The sequence below is a fragment of the Macrosteles quadrilineatus genome, unplaced genomic scaffold (genome assembly GCF_028750875.1).
Source record: "Macrosteles quadrilineatus isolate MER2022 unplaced genomic scaffold, UCM_ALF_1.0 Scaffold_7__1_contigs__length_78375512, whole genome shotgun sequence".
Taxonomy (NCBI): Eukaryota; Metazoa; Arthropoda; class Insecta; order Hemiptera; family Cicadellidae; genus Macrosteles; species Macrosteles quadrilineatus.
The window spans coordinates 53,411,296-53,423,489 of NW_026542600.1; the positions used below are offsets into that span (position 1 = coordinate 53,411,296).

Below are 12,194 nucleotides of genomic sequence, written 5' to 3' on the forward strand. Positions count from 1 at the left end.
ATTGCAGCAACATCCACGATGATTTCTCGCGATTTTGGATATCTGTATTGGTGCTCTTATATAAAAATCGCCCCAAAATTTTTAAATATGGGGGAATTTCCTACAATCGTGTCAACATCCGTGATGATTCCCCACGATCACAGCAGTTCCGTAATCTTAGTAGTTGTGTAATCTTCTTAGTTTATCTTCCAAGCGACCATGTGAACCCCTTTAATAAAGTCAATGATTTTACTCAACCACGGCAATCGGGACAACACCTGTGATGATTTTACACGATTGTGGCAAACCCCGCAATCGGGTTTTGCCGCGATCGTATCTGTTTTTCATTATAAGAAAAACAGTATACTTTTTAGTTGGTATGTTCAAATCCTGTGACTATTTTTTTGGGATCTCGACGTAGTTTGTGATGATTCTCGTGATCACGGCAACATCCACCGACCACCATTATCTCAATACTCGTGACAATTTGTTGTGACCATTATCTGGCTAAGGCTGTCATGATTTCTTGCAATCGCTGCAATTTCCGGTATTCGTATTAGTTTCCCATGATCATAATTTTCAACTACGCAAAACGAGAGAGACCATTCGGTAAGCGCCTAATTAATTTTTTAACTTATTGAGAAGGGGCGCCTGGGTCTGGGGGCCCCGGGCGCCCGCCCCATCCGCCCCTAGGTAAGTTCAGCCCTGATGGTCTAAACATGTTTGTGTTAGTTTTCCTCCTCTTACTTCCTCCCTTGTATAACAATTATGTAAGAATCTAAGCTTGAATCTTTAACTTTTTTCTTATGTAAATCTCTTAAATCTAAATTCATATCTCTCATTACTATTATGTTTCCTTTTATACTCTGTAATATTCTATCTAATTCTGTAATAAATCCTGCTTCATCAAAAATTGGCTGTCTATATGTGGCTAAAATGCTAGTTTCAAAACTTTTCATTTTAATATCAATGAGCATGCTTTCAAAATTTGTACTGTTGGTTGATACCCCATGCACCAAAATATCTTTTCTGGCAAAGATTAAAATACCTCCACCCCTCTTTTCTTCCCTTGGATTAAAATACTTCTTGTAATTTTCTATACTAAACAGATTTAACATATCAGATAACTCATTCTTAATATTAACTTCAGTGAGAATAATTACATCAATCAAATTTAAACAAGAGCCAAAACAAGCAACAAATTGATCCCGATTCTTTCTAATAGATCTAATATTCAAGTGTAGAACTGTCATCCCAAGGTCATATTTTTGTAATTTAGCTGATTTTTCAAACTGGGCAAAATTTAAGTGAATATATGATTTATTCTCCTCAGTAAAAACAATATCTTGATCCATATTTAATCTCCTTTTTAATATTATTTATTTTGGTTCTATTTTTAACCCTGGAATGAAAATTCTCACTTAATCTTAGCTAAGTCAGACATCTCATTAATCACTAACACATCACTCTCCTTTTCTTTACGAAGCCTAACCGCACCATACTTAAACCAGATGAACTCGTATCTTAGATCCTTTCCTTTTTTCTTAGCTTCTTTTAATAGGTTTCTATAGTAAACAGTAAGGTTTTCACTTACAAAGGTCTGGCCGCTTGGTAGTCCTGTCACCTGGTTGTTTGTCACAACCTTCCGCCTAGCTGCCCTCTTCTTCCTCCCGGCAAACTGGACGATGATGGTCGCAGGTCTGTTGTCCCTCCGAGTTGATGGTAGACGGTGTGCAGCCTCGATGTCATCCTCTGTGATGTCCACTCCCATTTTCCCAGCAAGTTTCACAACTATTTCTTTCACATTTTCCTTCTTGTTTTCAGTTACTTCATTGATTTCTAGATTTTGTTTCTGCCGTATTGCTCTAATTGGCTTAGACGCATACTCAAATCGTGAATCTCTTCATCCTTCCGCTGAATTGCCAACTGTAGTTGCTCCACCTTTTCTTCCAGTTTCGGTAGAAGTTCCTAGTTCCAGCTTGTGGATAATATCCCCATTCTGTTCACTTATGAAGTGCTGACTTTTAATAACTTTCTTGCTGTCTTCTTTAATTTTATCTAAATCCTCCTTTAGTGTTGGAAGAATTTGTAGCTGCTTGGACACATCTTTCATACATTTTATAAATACCTCTGTAATATTTTCTTCATTATCTTCAGAAACATCTTTTTTAAAACACATTTTTTCCCTGACTTGCATTTTAGACATTTCCATTCCTGTTTATGAATAAGTGTCATTTTTCTAAATATTGATTTACTTATTCCCGCACATGAATAATGATAATTAGATTTACAGTTAAGTACTGAACAAGTAATTAAATCGTTCATGTCCAAAATACTATCAGTGCACTGACCACAATCCATCTTGATATTACCTCAAAACTAGTAGTAGCGAATAACAAGGAAAACACAACCTTCCTCTAGCACTGCCTCAGACTGACTGTAATTTAATAGAGATATTAATGCTATTTATATATCTATACAGGGTGATACAGTGTATGAATTTTAATAATCTATATCTGGTATGATACAATTTTAATCATCTATCTTTGGTTTGATATAATTTTAATCCTCTATCTCTGGTATGATACAATTTTAATTATCTATTTTCTTTCAGGTGTGGAGAACAAGGTGTAGTTCTCAACTGTGACACTAGCCTAGAAGTAATCCCTTGCAGAGAGGACAACCTTCAGTTTACCATGGACTGTACGAGTCATCTGATACAAGAGAAAGACTGTTTGAGGGTTGTGTCAGCCACCACACACGAGATTATCCAGAGGGTGCCGCAAGTGGTCGTAGACATCTTCAGGATAAATAGCACCAGTCCTGGGTCTTACCTACTAGAGGCTTCTCAACAGTTCCAGGTTTGTATGATGAACGCTAAAGAGGCATTATAAAAATAAGGAATTAAAACACTGAACAGTAGTAGCCTTGTTTAAAAATAATAGTCGAGTAAAGTTATGCAAACACCCCAAAAAAATTGCTACAAATGATTTTTTGTTGAATTTTACTTTAATAGATACCTGTCAATGAAAATATAAAAGTCTAGGAAAATCGGGCCTCCGGAAAGGGTAATTTCCAAGATGGCGTCGAAGATTCCTGTAAAAATAAGTAAATCAAGGTATCTTGAATATTTGTTAACACTTATTTTTTGATTTTCAATCTAAATAGCCATTTAATAACACAAAATGATGTACACAATGTGCAAGAAGACATTTAAACTTTATTAACATAAATATTTCAACAAATATACAATTCATTACAATGTTGATATAGTAAATGGGCTGCTCTGTTAAAACTTGTTCAAACGTCTTCGTCTTCATCTAACTCTATCGAACATGAAATGTTCTGCACATTGTCACGCTCTTCAAATTGGCATGTACCACAGGCTGTTGTGCAAGGAAGGCCATACTATCTACAGGAACATCTTAAGGTTTTACAATTGGTAGAACAGTTACAATTCAATGACCTTCAACACTGATGACTCTCTGGTGCAACACTCTTTGTTGTAATTATTGGGTAGAATCGGTCGTTCTGGATCTTCCAGTCCCACTTTAAAGGATAAACCTCATTTTCCTTTCCCGTCCATACCTGAATCTGGTAATACCCTCTGCGACAATGCAGTTTTGAGGCACATTCAGTCGGCGGAGGTGATTCCGGCTTTACGAATTAAGAAGTGGTAACGACCTTTTTTCTGAATATATTGTATCGCAATTTTCCTATGAAACCATTACATGTACCATCATATAAAATGGACTTGGCCTTACAACCAAGGTCATCAGTGAGCTCTGTGGTCTGGTTTGGAGTGGTAAATATTTTGGTACATGATTGTAAGGTAAGGTCCCATTTTGACATTTTCTGGAAACACATGGGAATTTCACTGTGGAAAGAATACATCATTTGTCTGCAGAGTACATATCTATCATTGGCAAATACCTGACAGACGATTTTCCTGGGTATCCATTTCCTTTATAAATAGTGTGCATCAAACCATGCCATCCTTGGGCAGCCAATTTGAAAGACAGTTCCCAAAAAATATCAATCTTCTTGTTACATTCAGGGAAAATTAAGGGAATCTGTAAAACTTATGTTTTATGAATATACCTATTATTATTTTCTGAAGATTAAACAAATATCGGCACTTTCAATAATACAGCAATATTCAACTCAGCTTAGTGACGCCTTGCTATAAAATACTGTCTTCTGTCCTGGTGCAAGGCTACACTAGTGTGGTCTTGCCTAGTGTAATGGCAGCTATCATTTCCATTCCATGAAACGTTACTTTTACATCGAGAGTTGAAATATTGTGGTCAACATTGTCTGCTGCTAACAAAGCTGAATATTTTATTTCCTCGTGTTTGGGGCAATAACATTAGTATCATTTTTTTCCAAATCTTTACATTTCACTATACGACGAGCAGAACTCCAATTTATTTAAAGTGTCTTTTTGTTTTTAGAAATCTGGTCTTAAATAAATTATGCATTTGTACAGAAATGGATAATTGTAAAGGATCAACTAGCGCTCGTTTGCGGACTTCCTGAATAATCGACTGACCGATGCCAGCAACCTTTTGATGGTTGTCTTTACCAACAAACGTTGTTTATGATAAAATTCTAAGTGATTCAGGTATTTAATTTAAAGCCGACTGAACATTAATGTCATCTGTGGTGGGGGTTTTCTCTATATTATTGTATATGATTGTACCTTTCTCTTAATACCATTTTTTTTATGAATATTGCTGCTGCCTCAATTATTGCTTTTTACTTTAACCTTCAAGTGTAGTTCTATATCTTTTTGTTTTAGTGTATATCTTACGACAACTTGTATGCACCTTATTTCCAGGGACCTCTACTATGGTGTCCCCTCTTCGAACACTAGCCGCGTTTATTCGGTGGACATATTGACGCACCTTTTTGTCTGATTTCAACCACTTCATATTTAACGATTAGTTGTTTGTAAAAATGGGGCAAGCTGGCTGAAAATCGTTATATCAGCCATAATATACAGAAAATTGCATAAGAGCACCAGGCCTAGTCAGTTTTTGATACGGGAGAACGAAGGAATACATGAATAATAATTATCCACTAAAATTAAACTATAACGGATTAAAAACTAATTTAAAGCAATAATACACATTTAAATACCCCCGCTGCAGCAAACCTGCAGACTTAGCAAATTTCCCTTTGCCTGATTGAATTTACACTAAAATGTCTCCTTAAAAACATCACATTTATTCCCTATTTAAATAGAATTAATTTAACAAGTACTTAGGTTTGCTGCAACAGGGAGGGTAAAAATGTGTTTTTTGTTGTAAAATGTTAATACTGTAGTTTAGTAACAAATGAATGTATTTTCCAAATTTAATCAAAATATGTTCATGGGAATTAAAATTTACAATTTTTTAAATCTTTTCGTAACCATTAGGCTAAACGCAACCTTACCATTAGTAATAACGCTTCAATATACTAAATTATTTGTTTTTTACATTTAAACCAAATTGTAAAACAATCTGATAAGAAATGTGCCTTTTATACAATAATAACTTTTAAAATCTGTACTTTCTGGAAAATTTAGGCGCCATCTTGAAAATAACCCACTTCCGGGATTCCGATTTTCCTAGACTTTTACTATGTTTTTTAATATACCAATTAGAATAAATTAACGATACAAAACCATTTGTAGCAATTTTTTTAAGGTTGTGCAATAAATTTCCTTATTTTGACTCGTCTATAAGACTACTCAAAATTACTAACAGGCTTTGTCAATATTTGATTAAACTTCATTCAGAGGCTAAAAATATAAAAAATCTATATACTGTACTATGTAAAAGAATCAAAATATTTTATTGTCACTGGCTAGCCTACTTTGACCTTTTTTTACTTTCCGACGGTGGCAGTGAAATATGAGGATGACTTGACTCCGTACAGATGACAAATCAAGTGGAGCTTACAGTCATCTGTGCGGAGTCAAGTTGCTCTGAGTATGGCTCTATATCAAGGCCGAAACGTCGGTGATTGTTAGTGGTTTGTCATTCTTGACACGGTCTTCGCCAGAAGATTCTACATTAAGAAACCGTAGAATCCTATCCAGGAAAAAAGTGGACATTATTGAGTGTATAGTTGATTATATTTATGAATAGGCCTACTTATTTTCTTTGTGACCGACAATCAATATTTTATTTAAATATTCTTTTAAAAACAAATTGAACGGTTCCCTTAAGAAACGGATAATTTTTTAGACCTAAAACCACAGATAAAGCTGGCTTTACGCCACCGAAATGAGAACCAATTGTTAAAAATATTTCCCAATAATGGCATATGCGATTTTTGTCCGATAAATAAATTCAGACCTAAAAATCACTGCCTGCTGTGCTTATCGTGGTAAAAGCATCTGCAAGGTCATGAAATAGAAAACTTGTATTGACTGTTTTAAGAGGTAAACATTAAGCTTTTCTATTGAGAGTTTTTACTTTATAATGTGTATATACGTTTAATACAGGTGACAATAAGGTTTGTAATGTGTTCCAAATAAATTGTTTGGTCTTTTATTGATCAAATTTATGGGGTGAATCTTAACCCTGCGCGAGCTCTCGTGATATACCGATAGGCTACTACTACTACTATTAGAGTACTAACTTAGTACTCTAGGGTTAAATAATAAGAATTTATTGTTAATTTTAATTTAACATATAAGCATAATTATTTTAAATACAATACAAAAGTACATCAACTGATCTATGTTTTAGATCAAGAGTTGTTTGGAGAACACACAAATAAAACTATAGGACTATACTATACTTGAAGACTATCAAATTAATAATATCTCAAAATGTGGAATAGAAATACCATTTTAACCCGTTAAGTGCTGAAAACCTATACAAAGGCGCTCGCCAAAGGCGGCAAGGCCCAGGCGAACACCCTGCGTGCAACTGAATTAGCAAACGGAATTGGCATTCAAATATTTCAGTCTGACAAACCACAAAAGAGCAGCGGTGATTGTGCTGCGTTACTCCAAGAGTGAATGTAGTACACTGAAACACCTAAAAGTAGCAGCAAGACCTGGATCCGTAGCCAGTGTCTTTGTAATGTGGCTCAAAAAGTGAAAAATCCCCGAAACCGGGACAAACGCATTGCCAGACGGGATTTTACAGGAAATTTTAGTACTAACCTACACCAAAATAAAGCTCGCATTCTAAGCTACAGGCTGGCAACCATTGTAACGTTCTCAGCAATGGTAACGTCAGCAATGGCTGAGCTCATGCTGAACTAATGTAGTGAGAGTTGCACGACTACATCTATTGATATAGTGGAGCTCTTTTGACGCACTACATCAATAGATGTAGTACTCAACGTGTTAAACAAATATAATTCACAATCATGACATAACTTTTTGTGCACATACTGAACATACTAAGCCTACATCTGTTGTACAATCCCATATAGCACAGCATTTAAGTTTAAAGGATTAAAAAGGATAATAAATTAATTACCCACCGCCAACCTCTTAAAAAAAAAAAAAAATTACAAAAATATTAGTCATACTTGTATTTGTTTTCATTTACACATTAATTAAATTTGTAGGCTATATGCACTGATAGTATTAATGTTATTTAGTATATCCTTTCCCAAATTAAAAAAAAAAACCTGAATTTTCAGGTTTTGATGTCTTTAGTGGTATTTTGCTGCCAAAATAGAGTCTTTCCAATTCTGATCTTGACATAATTTTTCTTAAAATCTGTATGGTGTATAATTTGATTTTCTTTTATAGAAAAAAAGTCACAGAGCAAATGAGTACATCCACTTGGTGAGGCCAAAGCTCGCCATGGCTGTTGGACAGTGTGTCGAGGCAGCAGGACATGAGTTCAATCCAAGCCATCAGAAAATGTTAATAAAAGTGTGTATTACTAGTATTAAATGCATGTTATTAGATCTTAAATTCTATTATGTATACCTTAGATCTACTTTAGTCAGTATCAAGTCCATCATGAGTATATAGATTTTAATCTAAGTTCTAAGACTAACCTATACATATAACTCATTGTTGTGGTTTGCCCCTGAGCTGGTAAGACAAATATTAATAGTGGTTTATTTACCTTGTATTTTCGTCCCAGCTCAAAAACTCTATTGTCTCAAACTAACATATCAATCTAAAACACAATTCATAGAACAAGTGTATCAAATAGAAAACTGAAGAAACAAATTATAGTGAAATAAAATTAATGTCTTATGTTTTTGCAGGCTGCCCAGTTTGGTAAAAGCTTCCTACCAGAATTTAATCCTGATTCCTATGTGAGGATGTGTCGTCTGCTTAGAGTTTTGAATGCTGTTAGAGATCCAAAAATTGGGATCCCCATCACATTTGCACAGTATCCTTTTCACTTTGAGTAAATTGAATAATCATTTTTTGTATTTTGTTTTAGTATGGATCTTTTACATTTCCTAAAAATATTCAGAAAAGGAAAAAAAAACTTGACATTTAAGCACATTTTGAGGCACTAATAGTAGGTTATTTAGAAAATAGAACATATTTAAATAGAAACAGTTATAATGGTAATATAAAAAGAATAGGCAAATGAATAAACTCAATTAATGGAACAAAATAGGTCCGTTTCAGCATAATCCTCTAGGAGATAAGAAGAATTTCCGTGCCCTAGCCTACTACTATTGGCTTAGAGTTTATTTTATACTACCTTCACGCTAAGCTTTCGTATATTGGATTTATATGGAGCATGACATTGAGTTTTCCTGTTTGTACAAAATTTCCCACAAATAGTCTTGATTCAAACACCTCAAATACAGTGAAACCATCAATATGACTCTCAATATCAAGTCAACCTTCACACCAAGTTTCATTTTTAAATTTTTGAATTTATTTTACCACTATGAAATGAAATGAAATGTGCTTTATTGTACAATTTGGAACATTACACAATGATACATACTTATGTGCACACAAAAACAATGGTTACTAAACCGTCTGTTTGGTTGACACATTAATTTTTGTTTTAAATAAATAACAGAAAGTAACTCCTTGACAAAAGACTGAAAATAAAATAATAAACTTAACATAAAATAAATTTTTTTACATTAAAAGATCTATCTATAAACAAAATTGTTAACAAAAGTAACAAACAAGGAAACAATAATTTTTGAGATTACTTGCTTTTTCATTTGTCTAAAAGTTAAACTCCTGTATTAGATCCCATCTTACACTCCAAGCATCTCTTAAAAAACCACCCAAAGCCCGCCAATCCCTTCCATTTAAATAATCAAAGAATTTGTCTTCACTCAAAGAATGTGCTTTTAGCCAAAAATATCTGATATTCTTTAGAATTGGGCATACTGCTACGTAATGAAACACTGATTCAATTTGCCTATTATTGCATAGAGAGCAAATGTAATTTTTATTCTCTATCCAAGGTTGATAATTTAATGACAGTAGCCCTGCTCTGGCCTTAATAATCCAGGATATAAGGGAAACCATGATAGCAAGTCATGTTTTATAATCCCAATGAGAGTCTTATCGAGGTTCTACTGTAGTTCTTATACTCTCATCACATCTTTAAATTTCTTATATCGATTATGAGTAGGCCTATCTGTTACATATATTTTCCTTAGGTGTGACCAGATTACAGCTTTTGTCAATACCACTTCTTGTGGACATGTTAGTCAGGAGGAGGCAATATTTTTTAGCAATTCAAGCTGTCAATTATCTGCATATACCAGACTCCAGCAGCCACATTCTCACTCATTGGGCATCCTATAAGGTAAACACTACTCAATTCATGGACACTACAGTGTAGCGCGGATTATCCAAATGCCAGTTATCCAAAACGTGGTTTAAGCAAAATTGCCACTAAAGACAGAAAATTTGAATTTACCGCCACACCAACATTACAAGAGCGGTTTATAGGAGTGCATGCGGTGCAACGCTTTGCACGAATTCAAGCGACACAGTGATCAGCTGTCATGTAGGCACTACACGTAATACACATAACCTCACTTTGTGTCAGTGTCAGTGATATCAGTGATAGTTGTTTCAAGTATGTGGCGTTTTTGGTTTGCTTTTTTATTCATAGTTATAGTCATAGCAGGTTCAGAAAAAACCGAGTTTCAAACCTTGCAAAAAAACATGTATGATTTCTTGTTTCTTCTAACTTAATATTCTGTATCTAAATACAGTATTAATTGTAATTTTGTTGTTTTTCCTTATTGAATAATCCAAAGAGATAACCAAAGTAGTCAACCACTGACATTATACCTTTTGTCTTCATAAAATACAGAACAATATTTTTTATTTCATTGTCACATCCCCAGTAGCTGCCTAAGCTACCACCTAGTTCCCAGCAAAAGTATACCATTTTTAAACAAAAGTATGTGAATTGACTTGTGACAAGTATTTTTTGACTGGTTACAGGTAAAGCAGCGCAGGCAAGACTCGGACCAAATTGCGAGAGAGATCGCAGACAAGTTAGGCCGTACCGTGGGAGTTTCATACACTGGCATTGCCAAAGAAGCCATCAATGACGGGCGAATTGAGCTAGCCATCAAGGTAAGCCATTAGTGTCCATCATTCATTATGCTTTCATTTTTATGTATTCTATTCTCAAATCACTTAAACATATAAGAGGTTAATTTACCTTGATTTTGTCTAGTGATTCCTAATACCTCATCTAAGGGTGGATGACGACCGTTTTGGCGATTACATCGTAATGTTTTTATTACTTCAATATGAATGATGATTGATTTTCTTTACAAGGATCCAAAGAAGGTGACATAGTTGCCGAAACAATCACCATCCACCCTTAGAGGAAGTATTGGAATCACTAAATGAAATCAACATAAATTAACCTCTCATTTGTGCTCTACCTGAATTAATTATTTATATTACTTGCATTATTTATTAACTGTCCCAGTACTATGACGCAAATCACCTCAAGCCGAACCCTGCTAAGACCCAAATTTGTGCCTTTCACCTAAACAATAGAGAAGCAGGCTGTGAGTTGAATGTGAGGTGGCGGGGAGACCGTCTTCAAAATTGTCCTACACCCAAATATCTGGGGTGCTAACCCTAATGTCCTCAGAACCTCAGCTTTAGTGCTCAGTGTGTCGGCTGCAGAGTACGCTGCACCAGTATGGAATGCATCGTCACATGCAAAAAAGGTTGACATTGCAGTCAATGAGGCTGGATTGTAACTGGGTGTTTGAAACCAACCCCAGGACACAAACTCTATCCTATCATAGGGATCGCCCCTCCATCAATCCGACGTGATGCCACTGCCGACGCAGAAAGGACTAAGCAAGAGACGGACCCTCGTCACCCATTACACGGCCACCAACCTGCAGAGCGACGGCTTCGGTCCAGGAAGAGCTTTTTATCACGGACACGAGTCCTGGATGGATCACTCTCAAGCAATCGGATGCCAAGGTGGGAGGCCACGTTGACTAACCCTCCCATACCAGTCAGGGAGGAACTGGCTCTGGTGTAGGCCCTCATTACACGGTGTAGAAGACCCTAAATCGAATTAGGGTCGAGGTACCAAAATGCAAGACAAACATGCAGAAATGGGGTCTCTTACCAGACGAAGAAAACATCTTGTGCGCGTGTAGTGCTGTTTAAGATCCTGGCCATCTGCTGATCTGCCCAGACCAGTCTTGCACATTAGATGATCTTTTACATGCAAATGACAAAGCCATATCGGTGGCTAATTTTTGGAAAAGCGAAGTCTTATTTCCGGACACGGAAAGTAAAGTGTGCATTATTTATTTATATTATTATATTATTTTGCAGTATAGTCTTGATTAACCAACCTAAATTGGCGGTGGCAAGATTGACTAAGCAGACAGTTGACATAGGTATCAGATTTGAGTTATTTAGGTCAAACTGTATTCCTCAATCTTTTGTCATAAAGCCATCAAATTCATATTTTGTCCAACTCTCTTTGTCTACACTTGCAAAAATCCCCCATTGAATGAAATGTTGTGTGTTTTCTGTGTATTCTAGCTGTCAACCCATCATTATAAAAATCACATCCTGGCCTGGAGCCAATCCTTAAACAAAACTCAGTGTTAAAACAGTTAGTCAACACAAATTATAGTTTAAGATCCAAACTTTACTAATGAATCATCTATATATCAATAGGAATCCTTATTAAAATGAGATGAGCTTGTTGTTCACCTTATAGCTTACCTATATCTTTAGATTGATTCTTTGGTAT

At 35.4% G+C, this 12,194-nt stretch overlaps 1 protein-coding gene across 5 annotated transcripts in view; it reads left to right on the forward strand.

Moving 5' to 3' along the window:
* The window catches only part of LOC128998730 (vacuolar protein sorting-associated protein 16 homolog), a 57,121-nt gene that overhangs the window by 13,789 nt on the left and 31,138 nt on the right, over window positions 1-12,194 (forward strand). For all 5 annotated transcript variants that reach the window (XM_054425050.1, XM_054425049.1, XM_054425052.1 and 2 more), the window contains exons 7-11: window positions 2,594-2,840; window positions 7,745-7,870; window positions 8,215-8,342; window positions 9,605-9,743; window positions 10,394-10,528. In XM_054425050.1, the coding sequence (XP_054281025.1) occupies window positions 2,594-2,840; window positions 7,745-7,870; window positions 8,215-8,342; window positions 9,605-9,743; window positions 10,394-10,528 (775 nt within the window). The remainder of the gene's footprint in view (window positions 1-2,593; window positions 2,841-7,744; window positions 7,871-8,214; window positions 8,343-9,604; window positions 9,744-10,393; window positions 10,529-12,194) is intronic.